General features: G+C 43.9%; 1 protein-coding gene across 2 annotated transcripts in view; it reads right to left on the bottom strand.

Moving 5' to 3' along the window:
- Positions 1-322: 322 nt before the first annotated feature.
- LOC141094258 (uncharacterized) overlaps positions 323-19,060 on the bottom strand; it is a 36,821-nt gene continuing 18,083 nt past the window's right edge. The window contains exon 7 of one of the 2 annotated variants that reach the window (XM_073580079.1): positions 323-1,849. In XM_073580079.1, coding sequence (XP_073436180.1) covers positions 483-1,849 — 1,367 coding nt within the window. In that variant the 3' untranslated portion in view covers positions 323-482. The remainder of the gene's footprint in view (positions 1,850-19,060) is intronic. The other variant, XM_073580080.1, reaches the window with a different exon arrangement.

The raw sequence follows: 19,060 nt of genomic DNA, 5'->3' as shown, positions 1-19,060 counted from the left end.
GTTTATATACTTACAATGTATATAATTTGAAGTCTGGGATCTGCATATATGTGGTTAGTTTTCTGACTGTTTCGGAAAACATGATGCATGATTTTAGTTTTTTTTTTCTGTTGTCTAGTCTCACTTGAGTATAGGTCAATATTAAATAGTCTCCTGATGATTCTCCTTTGGTGAGGACGATGAAACCCGTAGAAATGAGAGGCTTGGAGACTTAGTGTGAATACGTCACCTCACCATACAAACTGTGTGGGGTATATGTTTTTTCTATTAGTCACCTTCTGACTAACCTTCAGGGGGTGAATTATGTGTAGAGTTTTACATTTGGAATTAATAAAGTTTAGTTTTATCCTTTTGTCAGCAAATATGAGGAAAGACAAGAGACAACCCATTTAAGAAGATCCAATTTTGGTTAAAACTATCCCAACATTGTGACTTCTCTGATGTTTATTAACAGTTGATTTCCAAGTAAAATATTTCCCACATTAAGAAAATAAAAAAGTCTTCTCCTCTGTGTGACTGATCTGATGTTTAACAAAACTCTCTTTCAGGGTAAAACATTTCCCACACTCTGAACAGGAAAAAGGCTTCTCCCCTGTGTGAGCTTTCTGGTGCTTCACACAATCTGATTTATTGCTAAAACATTTCCCACATTCTGAACAGGAAAAAGGCTTCTCCCCTGTGTGAGTTCTCTGGTGGTTATCAAGAACCGATTTCCGGTTAAAACATTTCCCACACTCTGAACAGGAAAAAGGCTTCTCCCCTGTGTGAGCTTTCTGGTGCTTTACACAATCTGATTTATTGCTAAAACATTTCCCACATTCTGAACAGGAAAAAGGCTTCTCCCCTGTGTGAGTTCTCTGGTGAATAACAAGCGCTGATTTACTGTAAAAATATTTCCCACATTCTGAACAAGAAAAAAAAGGCTTCTCCCCTGTGTGAGCTCTCTGGTGAATAACCAGATATGCTTTCTGGTTAAAACATTTCTCACATTCTGAACATGAAAAAGGCTTCTCCCCTGTGTGAGTTCTCTGGTGAATAACAAGCCCTGATTTACTGTGAAAATATTTCCCACATTCTGAACAGGAAAAAAAAGGCTTCTCCCCTGTGTGAGTTCTCTGGTGACTAACAAGATGTGCTTTCTGTTTAAAACATTTCTCACATTCTGAACATGAAAAAGGCTTCTCTCCTGTGTGAGCTCTCTGGTGCTTAACACAATCTGATTGATTGCTAAAATATTTCCCACATTCTGAACATGAAAAAGGCTTCTCCCCTGTGTGAGTTCTCTGGTGAATAACAAGATGTGCTTTCCGGTTAAAACATTTCTCACATTCTGAACATGAAAAAGGCTTCACCCCTGTGTGAGTTATTTGGTGTGTAACAAGATGTATTTTCTGGTTAAAACATTTCCCACATTCTGAACAGGAAAAAGGCTTCTCCCCTGTGTGAGTTATTTGGTGTGCAACAAGATTACATTTCTGGTTAAAACATTTTCCACATTTTGAACAGGAAAAAGGCTTCTCCCCTGTGTGAGCTCTCTGGTGTGTAACAAGATGTATTTTGTGGTTAAAACATTTCCCACATTCTGAACATGAAAATGACTTCTTTGCTTTAAGAGCAGTAGGTTTTTTAATGCCTCTTTTGTGACTTTGATTTTCCTTAGTAGTTGGTAATGAGTCAGAAGATGGGACCTGTTCCATAGGATCAGATGATAGATCTTTGTTGTGAATGGATGATGGTATGTCTAGACTAACAGCAATCACTCCAGTTGTATCTTGTAGGATCTCAAGATCATCAGATTTAAAAACTGAAGATGTCATCTGTCCTTCTGATCTCCTGGTACAGTCATCTGCTAAGATAAAAAAACAATTATTTTTTAATAAAATATCCTTAAGTTTTATATTTTTGAATATTTCTACTTAAACTGTTCATAAAAATGGGAAGCTATGTAAAAAAACGTTATATACCAAGACAATGACAGTTCACAGTCTAATAGAAAACCTTGCTGGATGAACCAGTAGTGTGTGGTGATCCCGATCCACTCCCCTGTCACATTTACTTTCCTTGCTTTGGCAACACTAAATGTATTTTGGTCCTGCCAATAAAGCCTATTTGAGTCTGAGTTCAACTTTTTATTCATTCTGCCTCCCAAATATCAAATAAAAAGAAACCAATCAATGTTATGTAGTGTGAGGTAGCGCTGTCATTCAAGGTTGGGGGACACTCGCTTGGCAGCCACACAATCAGATCCAGCTCGGGTTTTCATAAGCCATAACATAGTCCATGAGATTTGTCATCATAAACCACAGCAATATAAACAGCCTTACAGGACAGTGTCCATTATACAGGCTATTCAGCCTCATCCTTATCTCACCCACGTCAGGGTTCCCACAAGGCTGTTTCTCCAGGCTGCAGAAATCCACTCACTCCTCAGGGACTCTCAGATGCTGGCTGCCATTACACACACAGCCGCTCCACAGCCTGTTAGTGAGGAGATCCTTCTCACAGGACCTTCCAAACTGGACCAATCAGGTCCCAGCATTCAACACATGTTACCTACCTTAGCCACATTATATGGTCTATAGCCATGCCCACCGGGTCACGTGACTATGACCTCATCACAGGTCCTTCACACACTCACATAGCCTTTTAATACAGGCGTTTTCGGACACACCCCTGGGTGGGTTTGTAGGCAGCTAGAACCCGTCCATCTCTCCAGCTGCCTGAAGGCTTCTCCCTAACACATAGGCACGAAAGATCAGCTCTGCTAATCAGCACATAACCAAGCCTTCATCTCAAAGCCACCCACTTTGAGATACACAATGGCCACTCAGTATTCTGCCACTCATCCTCTCTCTTGGGACATCCACACAGCGCCCCCTAGCGGACACAGTAGTCATTACACCACAGTAGGCAAAAATAATACCAATTCTCATGTCACAAAAAACAAGTACTCAGTTAGGTCCATCATCTCTCAATGGAAAAACAGAGGTTCCCACACTACTAGTGGCTGAAAGGCTGTTAAAAAGCAAAAGGGTTTCTATAAAGCAACCCTGCAAAATCCGCTCTCACTTCTGAGCCTTGCAGTGTGCTCACACAACATTTAGGATCCCTGTATTTAGCAATATTATAGTGAGAAGAACCCACTTAATTTATGGTGTGTGTCTCCTGGAGCACAATCTGGGCACTATGTGTTGGGTAAGAAAATGGCAAAAGTGTGATTTTCACTCTCCAACATCCACTGCGTGTTAATTTCCGGAAAGTGGCTGTGGAGTGAAAATATTCAGTCCTCCTATAGATTATAACCCTCAGTGAATTAATTTATAAAATAGAATCACTTTATGGGGATTTTGACTATTCTGGTTTCCTGTCATTTAGTTATATTAGGGCTCATGCATAAGGTTTGTCCAATCTCATCTGGGATCTGTTCCTGGTGTCCAGTTGGAGTAATCTGCTCCCTACTTCAGCCAAATGGAAAGTACCACACCCTACTAAAGCTCAAAGCATATGGCCGGAATCTGCCAGACACAGCGTTGTTCTCCTCTGGTTCAGTCCTCTGTGCTCAGCTCGCGGCTTGTGCATTTGACTCCTGTTGTGACCGTGGCCCGTTTACTGACTACTCTTGTGTCTTCTGAATCTGTATTATGTCCTTCTCACATAAGTGAGGCAGGACAATCCCACCACAATCAAACTATCAAACAGAATGAACAGGTAAAAAAAGACATAGATAAAAAAATATGTTAGATCCTCAACAACAACGTACAGTATGTATGAGGGGAGAACTCCAACAGTAAACCGGAGATACATTCATTAATGGTGGAACATTGGAGCTACTATGACTCCTGACCTGAAGATTAGAGAAAATAACATTGCTCCCCATTTCAGGAGAGATTGTGCAGTAATCTGAATTTCTTAGGATCGAAAACAATATAATTTATGACATGGAGTGAATCCATGAAACCAGGGCTTGAGCCATGCCAACACATCTCCTGCAGGGGTGAATAAATGTATATCACAGCCATCAGCCACGCACATCTTAGAGATATATCATGGCACAGGTGTAATGGTTTTCCTGTAGTTTATCACAATCCTCCATGAAATTAGTTTTAATACATACTGAAAACTCAGCAGGCCCAGATTGATAATCTGCCCAGGCGGGCAGATGCCTGCTGGGCCGGCGGCTCTGAGCTTCAAAATGGGCCGCTGGCCCTTTAAATCTTCTGCACAGGCCCTGGTGCGCGCGTACTCTCTTAGTGCACATGCTGACCAGGGCCACGGCGGCTTACGTTAGCCCATGATCACAGCCCTCGTCAGTGCGGAGAAGCAGGAGAGTGCACATCAGGGCCTGTGCAGAAGTTTGAACAGCCCGCCGCTGCTGCCCTCTCCTGAAGCTTTCCCAGGGGCTTTGTTCTTTCCTGTCCCATAGTGGCTCCAAAGTGCTGCTGCTGCGGTGGTGGTCGTGCTGGAGGCGGCTCCTCCACCGAGCCGTCCCTCCGATCCTGGAGAACAGGGGTGCAGCTGAGCAGGCACTGAAACTTGGATGCATCAAGAGGATGGTACGGCTGGCAGCGGAGCTCCTGCTGCTGCTGGGACTTGTGGTGCTCACACTGCACATCACTGTGCTGCGAGGGAGTCCTGCCAGCACGGCCAATGTCAGCAGCCAGCACCAGGTGAGTCTGCCCCCTTACCGCTGATAGGAACTGAAGGAGTTAAATTGAGTTCTGTCTATGTTGCATTCTCTTGTTTAAAACCTTATCTGTTCTTCGAGGAGATGTCTCAGACATCTCCCTTGTGAACCAAGGTCAAATACCTCTGCTTTTTCGCCTAAATGACTTTCTTTGTCGAAAACAAGTTGTAAAATCATTTGTACTGCGCATGTCTGTAAAATGTTTAAATTCTTTACTATAAAAGACGGAAGCCTAACTGATAAGCCAGAGGCGTCTTGAGAGGCATCCCGAGTGGTATTATACAGCCGTGTCTGTGTTATCCTTCTCGAAGGAGCAATTGATTAGAGACATATGGTGCTTCACACCTAAGAACATCGGTCCTTCAGATGAAAGAGATATCTGAGGGATCCCGACAGTTTCCTGGCGCCCGAAACAGGGACCTGATATAGGCACCTCTCCAAGACTACCCGATCTACAGACCACTCCAGTTACTGATGAAATTGTGAACAGCAGACCTAAACACCTGGCCAGGTAAGAGATCAATTTTTCTCTTCTCTGCTCTTCATAATCTATCATTATAACTAAGGTCCGTATAAAGGGGAATCTAGTAGAGGAGGGGGCCGTAAAATCAGGTCCATATAAGAACTCTGAGGAAATCGGGTGTGACACGCATATGTAATTTCTGCTCGAATGAGAGGTTACTGTAGGTTCTGTCTGTGCACAGCTATTTTTAGAAAAAGAGCTGATGCAAATCAAAATGGGAGAGGTCTGACATTACGGAAGATAAGGCTGGGTGAACAGTTCATACTGCGCAGCCCGGACGGACAAGTTTTTCACAATAGACGGTTCCGCACTAGGAATAGAGGAGGTTGTTGAATGGCTACTTTGATTTGAAAGGTTGTGGAAAGTAGACAAATAAGCTGCACAGTAGGTATTCGTTCAAAGAGTGGTGATATTGCCTAACTGGGCCATGTGACAGCGTCCTTTCGGGGAGGTCACCGCCTAAGCTTAAATCAACACCCTTTACGAATAAACCTTGTGACAGATAAGAGTGTGACCGAATGAGCACAGGACCGTGAAATGAGCCTGTGACAGGATATGACTGAAGAACCCCAGTAGATGGACACTTTATTTACAATCCTGTGTGTTGTGGGAGTATTTCTGTTCGGATGCTACATAGCATATAAGTACACGAAACACGTAGTACACCGAGGAACAGACACTCCATTTAGCCTGTTAGCACCTTAGGAAGAAGGTAACGAGGTATAGTAGAGCCTAGTCTTGAGCTTACCCAATACACCACCTAAGGCAGGGGACTAACAGGAAGACAACAAGAGAGACAGGATAAGAATAAAAGATAAGATGGGGAACAGTCAGGGAAAGACACCTGAAGAAGGAAATCGGTTATGTGATATAATTGAGGATAGATATGGAAGTAGTGCAGCAAAGAACCTGGAAAAAGTATTAATCAAATCCAAAGTGCAAGATAGGCAGGCTGTGTGAATCCTTGTATATATGTCTATGAGAACCTCTGAATAAGATGAGAGATGAGTAATTGAGTAAAAAAAAAAAAAAAAATCAGTGAATGAGCACGTATGAATGAATCATCACACATCATTTTTGTGTCAAGAGATTTGTGACCTTTCTAGTTGTGGTGGAATCCCGGACAGATGCGTTATAGATATTTCAAATCTACATCTGAGACTGAATGAATTGAGTAATGATATAGTTCGTGTTATATGTGACATTACATTGTAAAGTTTCCTGAATGCATTTGGCCAGAAAAAGGGCAAGACATGGTTAATCTCATTATACAGTTATCTGCCCTTACAGTGAAATCCCGTGATTTTGAGTTTCTTTGTAGAAATTGATTTTGATAAGTCTAAAGAACTACAGAATTCTGTGAAGGACGACGCTGCATTCTGACGGGAGGGGTGAAGGATGGAGCTGCGTAGTTTCTTCTCCCTTCGCTCTTATCTCTGCTGAGTGTGAGTTGTGCTCAAAATTCTCTGTAATTCTATCCGTAAGGTACGCGCTGAAAGATTTGTGCATTTTAAAGCAACAGTACTTAATTGAAGATTGGAAGTTAAAAGTAAGATATGGTGCCTAATTTAGAAGGGAATTGTAAGTGATTGCTTGGTCATTAATGTGTTTGAACCTGCTTCTAGTTGTGTGATTGATTTGTATAGCAAATTGTGTCAAATTACAAAAGACAGAGAAGGAAGGAAGCAGTAAAACAAGTGGGACAAATATTGAAAAAGGCAAAAATACCAGAGTGTGAATGTTTGGATGTACAAAAAGGCACAGACAAGGGAAGAAAATAGCAAGTGAATAAATGATGCTTGAGAATGTGCAGCAGTGTGGAAGGTGTATTATGAATGTTTGATTGACAAAGTGTAACCAGAGACCCAGACAAAACAGATGGACTTGTAAACACTGTGGTCAGACTCAGACAAACCCAGACTGAATAGCTACTTGTGTGACCTGTGCTACTGACCTAAGAGAATTGCACTAAATCCTATCCAGACTAGATCATAAGAAGCTGACATAATAATAGTGTGGATAGTGGGTAGTAGGGACATTGGCCCTTGAGGAGTAAGCTGACAGTAGACATCAGACGGCCAACCCCATCAGGACCTAGAAGTGTGACTAGAATAAGAAAGATGCAGGTGTATTATCCCTGGAGCCCCTCTGACCAGCTAGCTTTGCTGAAGCAGCTGCCTGCCCCTGAAGACCAACCATTCCCGTTTTACAGACACATAAAGGAAGTACAGCAGACATATAAGTGTACCTGGGCAGACCTAGAGAGGTTGGTGAGTTTAAAGGCAGGTGACGCACTAGATCATATAATTAAGACACACAGATGTGACAAAGGATCAGGCTTGGGGCATGGATGATAAATCTGCACAATCTGGGGAGACGTACTGTGAGTCACTAAGACAATGGGCTGCAGTGGAACAATCAGAGCAGTCTGTACTCCTGACTAATGTGACACAGCAAAGAGGAGAGAGAGTAGAGATATACCTTGGACGGTTACAGCTGAAATGGGCAGACATGGGGTACATTTGCATAAACCCACTTGATGTTAGAATACTGGTGAATGCATTCATTGACGGTATGAACAAAGACTTACGAGACGCAGTACAGACAGCCAGACCTGAATGGAGACATGTAGATCCGAAAGACCTCCTTAAGGTAGCTAAAGAAATTGAGCAAACAAGGACAATAAAACGACCTGTCATGTATGCTGGAGCACAAGGAAAAAAGTGGAGACGTAATAGGAAAGGCATGTGAGATGACACTGACGATCCATGCCATACTCCTACAAGTTCAACCAAAACATCTGTCTATGGCCAGACAGCTCCGACTTGAGTGTGCTCTACTAATTCCTGAGTATGTCACTCCTCAAAAGATGTAACGTTCTGAATCCAGCCACCCTCCTGCCTATGGATTCAGAAAAGGGGGAATTGGTGACCGTATTGGCAAGTGAGGAAGGATACTTTGACATGACGCATGAACATGTCTGCATAGAACTGATGAGTCAGGAGACAGTTGGGTTTGCACACATTCATGAAAAACCTGTTCCTAATGCAGACTTTGAGTTTCTTTTTTGTAGATGGCCCCAGATACCACCAGGATGGACGATTCTACACTGGATATGCAGTAGTATCCTCACATGAGGTAATCCGAGCGGAACCACTCTCTCCTCACATGTCGGCGCAGGAGGCAGAGTTGAAGGCACTCACTGAGGCGTGTAGAGCCGCTGCAGGTAAAGTCGCTAATATTTTCACAGATTCGAAGCCCATTAAAAATGCAGAGCTGGTGAAACAATTGATGGAGGCATTGATGTTACCAGTCCAGGTTGGCATTGTCAAGGTAAAAGCACACACAAAGGTGACTCCGTGGAGGTAGAGGGCAATAGAAGGGCGAACGAGGCTGCTAAAATAGCACAAGGCGGCCTAGAGAGAGCAGTGGATGGTGGCGGGGAGTCAGCGTATTCCAGCCACATTGGGTCTAGATGTCCTGAAATCCCTCCAGCAAAAGGCTGCCCAAACAGAGAAGGTACACCGAGGGAGACTGGGAGCTGAGCTGAACTCAAATGGAGTATGGGAGAATAAGGATAAAATGTGCCCACCAAAGTCCCTGTTCCCAATCATGGCGCAAGCAGCACATGGCCCCAATCACACCTCAAAAAGTCACATGTGTTGCATGGTAGATGCCTTCTGGATTGCTCCTGGCTTCAGTTGCGCAGCCGCGAAACTTGTACAATCATGCCTCATCTGTGCACAGCACAACCCAGGTAAAACAGTAAAAGTCCCTAAGAAAGCGACACCTAGGCCTCTCTACCCGTTTCAGAGACGGCAGATTGACGACATACAGCTACCAAGGTAGGAGTGTATGCAAATATCCTAGTATGTGTAGATCTCTTCTCTGGATGGCCAGAGGCCTACCCGGTGAAAACGGCTACAGCTCGAGCCACTGCAAAGAAACTGGTGATGGAACTAGTACCACGATTCGGTGTCCCTGAAACAATTGAATCAGACAGAGATCCAGATAGTGTGGAAGGAACTCACTGTCTACAACCTGGTGATTACGTATATGTCAAGAAACACTCCAGAAAGACCCTTGAACCCCGATATCAAGGACCTTACCAAGTACTCCTAACAACGCCTACTTCTGTTAAGTTGGAAGGACGACCAACCTGGATCCACGCATCGCATTGCAAACTAGCCACAGGAATTAACAAAGCATAAGAGTGCATAATGTTTTGGTTTGGTTTTGTTGCATTATCTGTAATAATGGTAGCTGCGTGGGACAATCTAAATTCTCCAATGTCCTTGAATAATAAGTTTATACAACATCATGAAAAAATACTAAATGATTGGTCAAATCATTTGCTGGATCTGCACACATTCACCAATATCGGCCACTAGTATTCCGTTCCTTGTTATTCCTATGCCACCCGAGGAATTATTTGCCTGGACCAGTTGTTCTGATACACTCGCTAATAATGCCACAAATAATGTGAAGTTATGGAACACAACTGTTGGTATACCTATTGTGGGATGGGTAGGATACCCTTGGTGGCAGGGTAATCTTTCAGGAAGTAATACATACCTTCAATATCTGGCATATAAAGGGGGGCTTGGGTACCCAGGAATAGAACTCGATTAACCTACCTGGGGCAAATTCCAATGTATGGCCTACAAGTTAGTTTTAATGTAACTTCCCACTCTACTGATGCCTTCAAACCAATACTGCTAGAAAGAAGGTTGCATAATACGTCCTGGGAGTATTCCAATTTATTTCCCCAGGGCAATAATGAAACTTGTTTTAATATTTCAGGTAATATACCTTGCAACGAGTCATCTGGATATGAGAAAGGAACTCCCACCTGTAGAAATCCCGATGTAGGGTAGTGTAGCCCTTTAGGACAACTTCCAAATTGGTGTATGCTTCAGAATGTATCTGCGTTCATAGATTTAGTTCATAGACTGGTATTACAACATTCAGCCCTATGGGACCTACCTAGTGACATGTACTGGTATGTGGAGACAATGCATATAAATGGTTGCCAGTAGGGGTAAAAGGTGCTTGTACTCTGGGTCGTTTGACTCCAGCTACCTTTGTTATTCCGAATGACCAGTTGAATACTCAGAGCATACCTAAACACACGTTGTACAAAAGAGCTGCTGACAATACACCTCGCCTCTCTGGGAGACCACATATAGTGCAGATGAGTGTGACCAATAAAATTGTCAGTTCTATTTTTATTTATCCTATGATTACTCAAATGTGGGATAAATTAGTCAGGGCTACAGATTACTTAGATGACCAAATATGGGATATATTGGAGATATTGAACACCACCGTTGCTGTCATTATATAGATCCCAACAGTAGTTTAAAGTTAAGATCAAAAATAGAGGATGTTCAAAGACTTAGAGATCAGTACGATAAAGACAATGATCGTACTAAGGATAGTTGGTGGTCAGATACATTCTCCTTTCTTAATCCAGCTAATTGGTTTAAGGGTATTGGAGGCTGGATAACTGGGATTATACTAAGTCTATTACGTATTGTTGTCTGTATCTTCGTAATATATGTGCTATTGAAACTTGTTTTTTGGTGTATCTCTGTATGCAAGAAAAGATGTAGAAATAGATAAGGAAGTTTGACTGTAAACAACAAGAATTTAACTATTATTCCTTTGAGTCCTAGATTGACATCTCATTTCTGGCATGAAGGAGCGTACTCTTGCAATGATGGACGTGGCTTCAGTATCTGGGGGATGGAGAAGGTAGAAGACCTGTCTCCCTTGGGCAACCCGTCGGCCTGGGATAGTACCTGGTGAACGAGCCACTATCAGCTGTCGTTGCAGGACCCAGTGTTCCAGATTGATGAAAAATGAAGATGTCAAAGGGGGGAATGATAGGAACTGAAGGAGTTAAATTGAGTTCTGTCTATGTTGCATTCTCTTGTTTAAAACCTTATCTGTTCTTCGAGGAGATGTCTCAGACATCTCCCTTGTGAACCAAGGTCAAATACCTCTGCTTTTTCGCCTAAATGACTTTCTTTGTCGAAAACAAGTTGTAAAATCATTTGTACTGCGCATGTCTGTAAAATGTTTAAATTCTTTACTATAAAAGACGGAAGCCTAACTGATAAGCCAGAGGCGTCTTGAGAGGCATCCCGAGTGGTATTATACAGCCGTGTCTGTGTTATCCTTCTCGACGGAGCAATTGATTAGAGACATATGGTGCTTCACACCTAAGAACATCGGTCCTTCAGATGAAAGAGATATCTGAGGGATCCCGACACCGCACTCCCAGAAAGTTTAGGAAATCTTTACTAGATGCAGGGACAGAGATAAGTGATGGATGATGCCACATGCAGCTCCAACCCTGGGTGCAGTGTGAACATGATGATGTGGGGAGGGGGGTTAAAGGTGGACTGCACATGATGATGTGGGGAGGTGTTGTGAGCTCATTTTCAAGTTTGCCTCTGGCTTCTGGTGAGGGTTATGGAGCTGGCTGTGCTGACAGAGGAGTAGTGAGTTCTCTATCTGGACTCCCTCTGTTGGTGAAGGGAGGTAATGAAGCTGATCTAAATGGCAGAGACCGGCCACCTGAGGAAGAGGACTGTGATTGGACATCAGGAATTTGTGATTGGATTTAAGGCAGCCGACTCCCTAGTTTCTTGCTGGTGATTTCTCCTGACTGTGGCTTCTGGTTTCCAGTTTGGTTCCTGCCTTCTTAAAGCTAAGTTTTCTCTGCTATTGTTCATATGAGTTTTTGTCTGGTTTACTTAGTTTTTGTGTTCAGCCAGCCCTGGCTGGGATTGGGCTGAATCCCCATTTTGTCTCTGATCAGTTGATCTCTTTTGCTCTGTCTTCAGAATATACCTGAGTGCTGATATAGGGAATTGAAGTCTAGCGACTTCAGGGCCTTTTTCTATCAGACATGTTGAACATTTTTTGGCAGGGTTTTTTGCGTGATTGCAGACAGCAGCTTTTCTTTCCTGTCCTTTCTAGTTAGTGAGGGCCCCATCATTTGCTCAGCCTTTCTTTCTATCTGTGTCTGTGTTTTCATCTTGTTTCACCGACAATACATGTTGGGGGCTGTCTATTGCTTTGGGGTCTGCTCTGGGGCAGTTTAGATTCTCCCTTTCTTTCTTTAGGCTTATTTAGCTCTCCGGCAGTGACAAGGCATCTAGGACCACCATAGGCACGCTCCACGGCTACTGCTAGTTGTGTGGATAGGATCAGGGGTCTGCAATCCGCTAGTTACCAACCTCTCCGGTTTTCTGGGCTTAGCTTGCTTTTTGTTTTTTCCTCCTCGGTGACTCATTCATAACAGAATCACCAGCCATACTGCAGATTCTAGGGTACTCAAAAGCAGGAGAGAATTGTAAAAAAAAAGTGTCGGAATTTTTTTTTTTTTATATGTATATTTTCTCCTCTCTTTCTCTGGGGCCATAGGAGGATTCTTTTTTTCCTTTCTCCTTGATGGAGATTAAGCAATTGTCTGATCGTGTGGAGCAGCTCGCTGCTGAAGTGCGGGGAATTTCCGCCTATATCACTCATTCACATGCTGTTGAACCAAAGATCCCTACTCCTGATGTGTTTTTTGGGGATCGGTCTAAATTTTTGAATTTTAAGAATAATTGTAAATTATTTCTTGCCTTGAAGCCTATCTCATTGGGGAGCTCTGCGCAGCAGGTTAAAATTGTCATCGCCTTGCTGCACGGTGATCCCCAGGATTGGGCGTTTTTTTGACACCTGAAGATCCTGTTTTGACTAATGTGGATGCATTTTTTCAAACCTTGGGGTTGTTATATGATGAACCTAATGCTATTGATCAAGCTGAGAGAGCCCTATTGGCATTGAACCAGCGTCAGGATCCTGCAGAGTTATACTGTCAGAAATTCCGAAAGTGGGCAGTCCTTACTACATGGAATGATAGTGCATTGGCAGCTCTCTTTCGGAAGGGTTTGTCTGAAACTTTAAAAGATACTATGGTGGGATTTCCTGTTCCCTCTGGTCTTGATGATTCTATGTCATTAGCCATTCAAGTTGATCGGCGTTTACGTGAACGCAAGACTACACGGGAGGCGCTGCCACCTTTTGAACAAATGTCTGAACCTATGCAATGTGATAGAGTTTTGTCTAGGGCGCAACGTCAGGAGTTTAGAAGGCGTAATAAGCTGTTTTTTCTGTGGAGATGCCTCTCATGTTATTTCTGTCTGCCCTAAACGAGACAAACGTTTTGCATACACATTTGCTGTGGGTGGTGTACAACCTAAGTTTCTTTTGGCAATTACTCTGATCTGCTCCCTGTCCACATTTTCCACGAAGGCTTTTGTGGATTCAGGAGCGGCCTTGAATCTGATGGACTTGGATTTTGCTAAACGTTGTGGTTTTCCTATGACACCTCTGCAGATGCCTATTCCGTTGAGGGGTATTGATGCTACTCCTTTGGCGAAGAATAAACCTCAGTTTTGGACCCAGGTGATAATGCGGGTCGCCCCAGACCACCAAGAAAATTGCAGATTTTTGGTATTGCATAATTTACATGATACCATTGTTCTGGGTTTTCCCTGGTTGCAAATCCATAATCCGGTTTTGGATTGGAAATCTGTGCCTGTGGTGAGTTGGGGTTGTCGGTGTGCTCTTGGCGACACTCCTGTTTTCTCCACCTCTCCCCAGTCGCATGATTTTCCTGACTATTTGGCTGATTTTTATGATGTATTTAGTGAGAATGAGTCTGCGTCTTTGCCTCCTCATAGGAGTTATGACTGTGCAATTGAGTTGAGACCTGGGTGTAAATTTCCCAAGGGTCGACTTTTCAATTTATCTGTACCCGAACACGAGGCTATGCGATCTTATATTAAGGAGTCATTGGAGAAGGGTCATATTAGACCATCCTCTTCGCCCTTAGGTGCTGGGGTTTTTTTCGTGGCCAAGAAAGATGGTTCATTAAGGCCTTGTATTGACCATCGTTCCCTTAACAAAATTACGGTTAAATATCAGTATCCGTTACCCCTGATTTCTGATTTATTCTCCAGAGTTAAAGGTGCTTGCTGGTTTACTAAGCTTGACCTCAGGGGGGCGTATAATCTTATTCGCATCAAGCATGGGGATGAATGGAAGACGGCGTTTAACACTCCGGAGGGACATTTTGAATACCTGGTGATGCTTTTTGGGCTCACTAATGCCCCTTCTGCCTTCCAATCCTTCATGAATGATATTTTCCGGGACTTTGTGGATAAGTTTTTGATCATCTATCTGGATGATTTTTTGATCTTTTCCAGGGATTGGGATTCTCATGTGGAACATGTTCGGACTGTGTTCCGGATTTTGAGGGAGAATTCCTTGTATGTTAAGGGATCGAAGTGCCTTTTTGGTTTACAGAGGATTTCATTTTTGGGATTTATTTTGTCTCCGTCAACTATTGAAATGGACCGGGCCAAGGTACAGGCCATTTATGATTGGGTTCAACCCACTTCTTTGAAGGCTCTCCAGAAGTTTTTGGGTTTTGCTAATTTTTATCGTAAATTTATAGCTAATTTTTCTGGTATTGCTAAACCACTGACTGATTAAACTAAGAAGGGTGCTGATGTGCTGAATTGGTCTTCAGAGGCTGTTTCTGCCTTTCAGGAGCTGAAGCGGAGGTTCACTTCTGCTCCGGTTTTGTGGCAACCTGATGTCTCACTTCCTTTTCAGGTGGAGGTAAACGCTTCAGAGATTGGTGCAGGAGCTGTTTTGTCCCAAAAAGATCCGGTAACGTCTAAAATGAATCCCTGTGCCTTCTTTTCCCAAAAGTTCTCCCCATCTGAACGCAACTATGATGTGGGGAATCGGGAATTGTTAGCCATGAAATGGGCACTTGAGGAGTGGAGACATTGGTTGGAGGGAGCTAGACATCAAGTTGTGGTCCTCACAGACCATAAGAATTTGATTTACCTTGAGTCGGCCAAATGCTTGAATCCTAGACAGGCTAGGTGGGCCTTGTTTTTTACGCGTTTTGATTTTGTGGTCTCCTTTCTTCCAGGCACTAAGAATGTTAAGGCAGACGCCCTTTCTAGGAGTTTCTTTGCTGATTCTCCTATTGTGACCAAGCCTACTACCATCCTAGGTGAGGGGGTAGTTCTTTCTGCCATCTCTCCCGATTTGAGACGTGCTCTGGAAGAATTCCAGGAGGACAAACCTGAGCATTGTCCTATGGGAAAATGGTATGTTCCTGACCAGTGGAGGAAGAGAGTGATGTCTGAAGTTCATTGCTCCACATTGGCTGGTCATCCAGGTATTTTTGGTACCAGAGATTTGGTGAGTCGGTCTTTTTGGTGGCCTGCCTTATCTCGTGATGTCAGGAATTTTGTGCAGTCCTGTGGGACTTGTTCCCGGTCTAAACCCTGTTCTCGCTCTAGTGGGTTGTTGATGCCCTTGCCGGTGCCTAAGAGGTCATGGACCCATATTTCAATGGATTTTATTTCTGATCTTCCTGTCTCTCAGAGAATGACTGTTATCTGGGTGATTTGTGATAGATTCTCTAAGATGGTTCATCTTGTACCACTCCCAAAGTTGCCATCTTCCTCAGAGTTGGTACCCTTGTTTTTATAACAGGTGGTTCGGTTGCATGGGATTCCTGAGAGCATTGTATCGGACAGAGGAGTTCAGTTTGTTTCCAGATTCTGGAAAGCCTTTTGTTCCAAGCTGGGAATTCAGTTGTCCTTCTCCTTTGCGTTTCACCCTCAGACCAATGGGCAGACGGAGAGAACAAACCAGACTTTGGAGTCCTATTTGAGATGTTTTATATCTGCTGATCAGGATGATTGGGTTTCATTTTTGCCCTTGGCTGAATTCGCTTTAAATAAAAGAGCTAGTTCTGCCACCTTGATGTCCCCCTTTTTCTGTAACTTTGGGTTTCATCCTTGATTTTCTTCAGGGCAAGTGGAATCTTCAGCCTGCCCAGGTGTTGACACTGTGGTAGAGAGAATGCAGCAGATTTTGGACCAAGTAGTGGATAAGTTGTCTCCCTCCCAGGAAAAGGCCCAGCGGTTTTCTTACCGGCATAGGCCAATTGGTCCCTGGTTTAAAGTGGGTGATATGGTTTGGTTGTCATCAAAGAATATCTCTATGAAGGTGGCTTCTCCAAAGTTCAAGCCAAGATTTATTGGACCTTACAAGATTTTGGAGATTCTTAATCCGGTTTCTTTTCGATTGGCTCTTCCTGTTACGTTTAAGATTCATAACGTGTTTCATAAGTCGCTGTTGAAGAGATATGTTGAGCCAGTAGTTCCTATGGCGGCACCTCCTGATCCTGTATTGGTTAAAGGTAATGTGGAATATGAGGTAGAGAAAATACCGGATTCTCGTCTGGCTAGACGGAGACTCCAGTATTTGATCAAGTGGAAGGGTTATGGCCAGGAGGACAATTCTTGGGTCTCCGCCTCTGATATTCATGCCGATAGATTGGTTCGTGCTTTTCATCGGGCCCATCCTGATCGGCCTGGTGGCGTGGATGAGGGTTCGGTGACCCCTCCTCAAGGGGGCGTACTGTTGTGAGCTCATTTTCGGGTTTGCCTCTGGCTTCTGGTGAGGGTTATGGAGCTGGCTGTGCTGACAGAGGAGTAGTGAGTTCTCTATCTGGACTCCCTCTGTTGGTGAAGGGAGGTAATGAAGCTGATCTAAATGGCAGAGATCGGCCACCTGAGGAAGAGGACTGTGATTGGACATCAGGAGTTTCTGATCGGATTTAAGGCAGACGACTCCCTAGTTTCTTGCTGGTGATTTCTCCTGACTGTGGCTTCTGGTTTCCAGTTTGGTTCCTGCCTTCTTAAAGCTAAATTTTCTCTGCTATTGTTCATATGAGTTTTTGTCTGGTTTACTTAGTTTTTGTGTTCAGCCAGCCCTGGCTGGGACTGGGCTGAATCCCCATTTTGTCTCTGATCAGTTGATCTCTTTTGCTCTGTCTTCAGAATATACCTGAGTGCTGATATAGGGAATTGAAGTCTAGCGACTTCAGGGCCTTTTTCTATCAGACGTGTTGGACATTTTTTGGCAGGGTTTTTTGCGTGATTGCAGACAGCAGCTTTTCTTTCCTGACCTTTCTAGTTAGTGAGGGCCCCATCGTTTGCTCAGCCTATCTTTCGATCTGTGTTTGTGTTTTCATCTTGTTTCACCGACAATACATGTTGGGGGCTGTCTATTGCTTTGGGGTCTGCTCTGGGGCAGTTTAAATTTTCCCTTTCTTTCTTTAGGCTTATTTAGTTCTCCAGCCGTGACGAGGAGTCTAGGACCACCGTAGGCACGCTCCACGGCTACTGCTAGTTGTGTGGATAGGATCAGGGGTCTGCAATCCGCTAGTTACCAACCTCTCCGGTTTTCTGGGATTAGCTTGCTTTTTGTTTTTCCCTCCTCTGTGACTCATTCATAACAGGGAGGGGGTTAAAGGGGGCCTATACATGGTGATGTGGAGTGGGGGGTTAAAGGGGGACCGCACATGATGATGTGGGGAGGGGGGTTAAAGGGGGACTGCACCTGATGATGATGGGAGGGGATTAAAGGGGATTGCACCTGAAGTGGGGGGTTAAAAGGAACTGCATGCTGGAACTGTTTGCATGGAGAGCAGTGAGTATTTATTGCTCTTCAGTAGCGCGCAGTGTCAGCTGGAGCTTTCCTGCTGCTGCTGGTGGTCATGTGTGCCAATATTAAGAGAAAGTCATAGTTACTCACCGGTTAACGGTATTTTTCGGAGTCCATGACAGCACCACCTGAGAGAGGGGATCCGCCCTCCAGGAACAGGAAATCCTACAGATACATAAGGGCGGCACCTCTCCCACGCATCAGTTGGTTTACAGAGCACAAGAGGACCACAATGGTTAATAGCATAATTTATATACAATACTCTACATGACTAATAATTACCCATGTACATATAAGAGGAAGAAGTGTACACCCAAATTATACTAAAGGGAGGTAATGTACGGGTGCTGTCATGGACTCCGAAAAATACCGTTAAACGGTGAGTAACTACGACTTTATTCGGTCGTCCATGACAGCACCACCTGAGAGAATTACAGAGAGTAATAATTACTTTAGGGAGGGACTACAGCCTGCAGAACCCTGACACCAAAGGAGAGGTCTGAGGAAGCACTCAGGTCTAGTCTATAATGGTTATAAAAGGTGCTCGGAGAGGACCAAGTAGCTGCCTTACATATTTGGTCGATTGAGACCTCCGATCTCTCGGCCCACGAGGTTGACATGGCCCTGGTGGAATGCGCCCTCAGCTTGCCAGGGGCCGGTTTGCCTTTTGAGGTGTATGCTAAAGAAATGGCCTCCCTAATCCATCTCGCTAGCGAACTTTTTGTAGCCCTAAGGCCCTTCCTAGTGCCCTGATAGGAAGTAAATAAGGAATTATCTTTTTTCCAGGGGTCGGTAACTGTCAGGTACTCTAGGAGACATCTCCTAACGTCTAGCGTGTGTAATTTCCTTTCTTTATCGTTCGTGGGATTAGGGAGGAAGGATGGAAGAACTATCTCCTGAGATCTATTGAAACAGGAGGCTACTTTAGGCAGGTATGCCGGATCGGGAGTAAGAATTACCCTATCATCCCTGAATTGTATGTAAGGAGGGAGTCTAGATAGTGCCTGGATGTCACTCACTCTATGGGCAGATGTCAATGCCACCAGGAGGGCCACTTTAAGGGATAGGTTTTTTGTGGAGGCTGATGATATAGGTTCAAACGGGGCCTCTGTCATGGCCGTAAGAACTAGGTTTAGATCCCATGGCATAAATTTATTTTTTACTAACGGTCTGGACCTGCCTGTTGCTTTAACAAACCTATCCAATGGTTGCTGGCAATGTTGCAGTTGAACAGTGCCCCAAGAGCCGAC

Source organism: Dendrobates tinctorius, unplaced genomic scaffold (assembly GCF_039654945.1).
Source record: "Dendrobates tinctorius isolate UK_male_01 unplaced genomic scaffold, ASM3965494v1 ptg000063l, whole genome shotgun sequence".
Lineage (NCBI taxonomy): Eukaryota > Metazoa > Chordata > Amphibia > Anura > Dendrobatidae > Dendrobates > Dendrobates tinctorius.
Note: the sequence above shows the minus strand (reverse complement) of the source record. Positions and strands in the feature narration are given on the sequence as shown.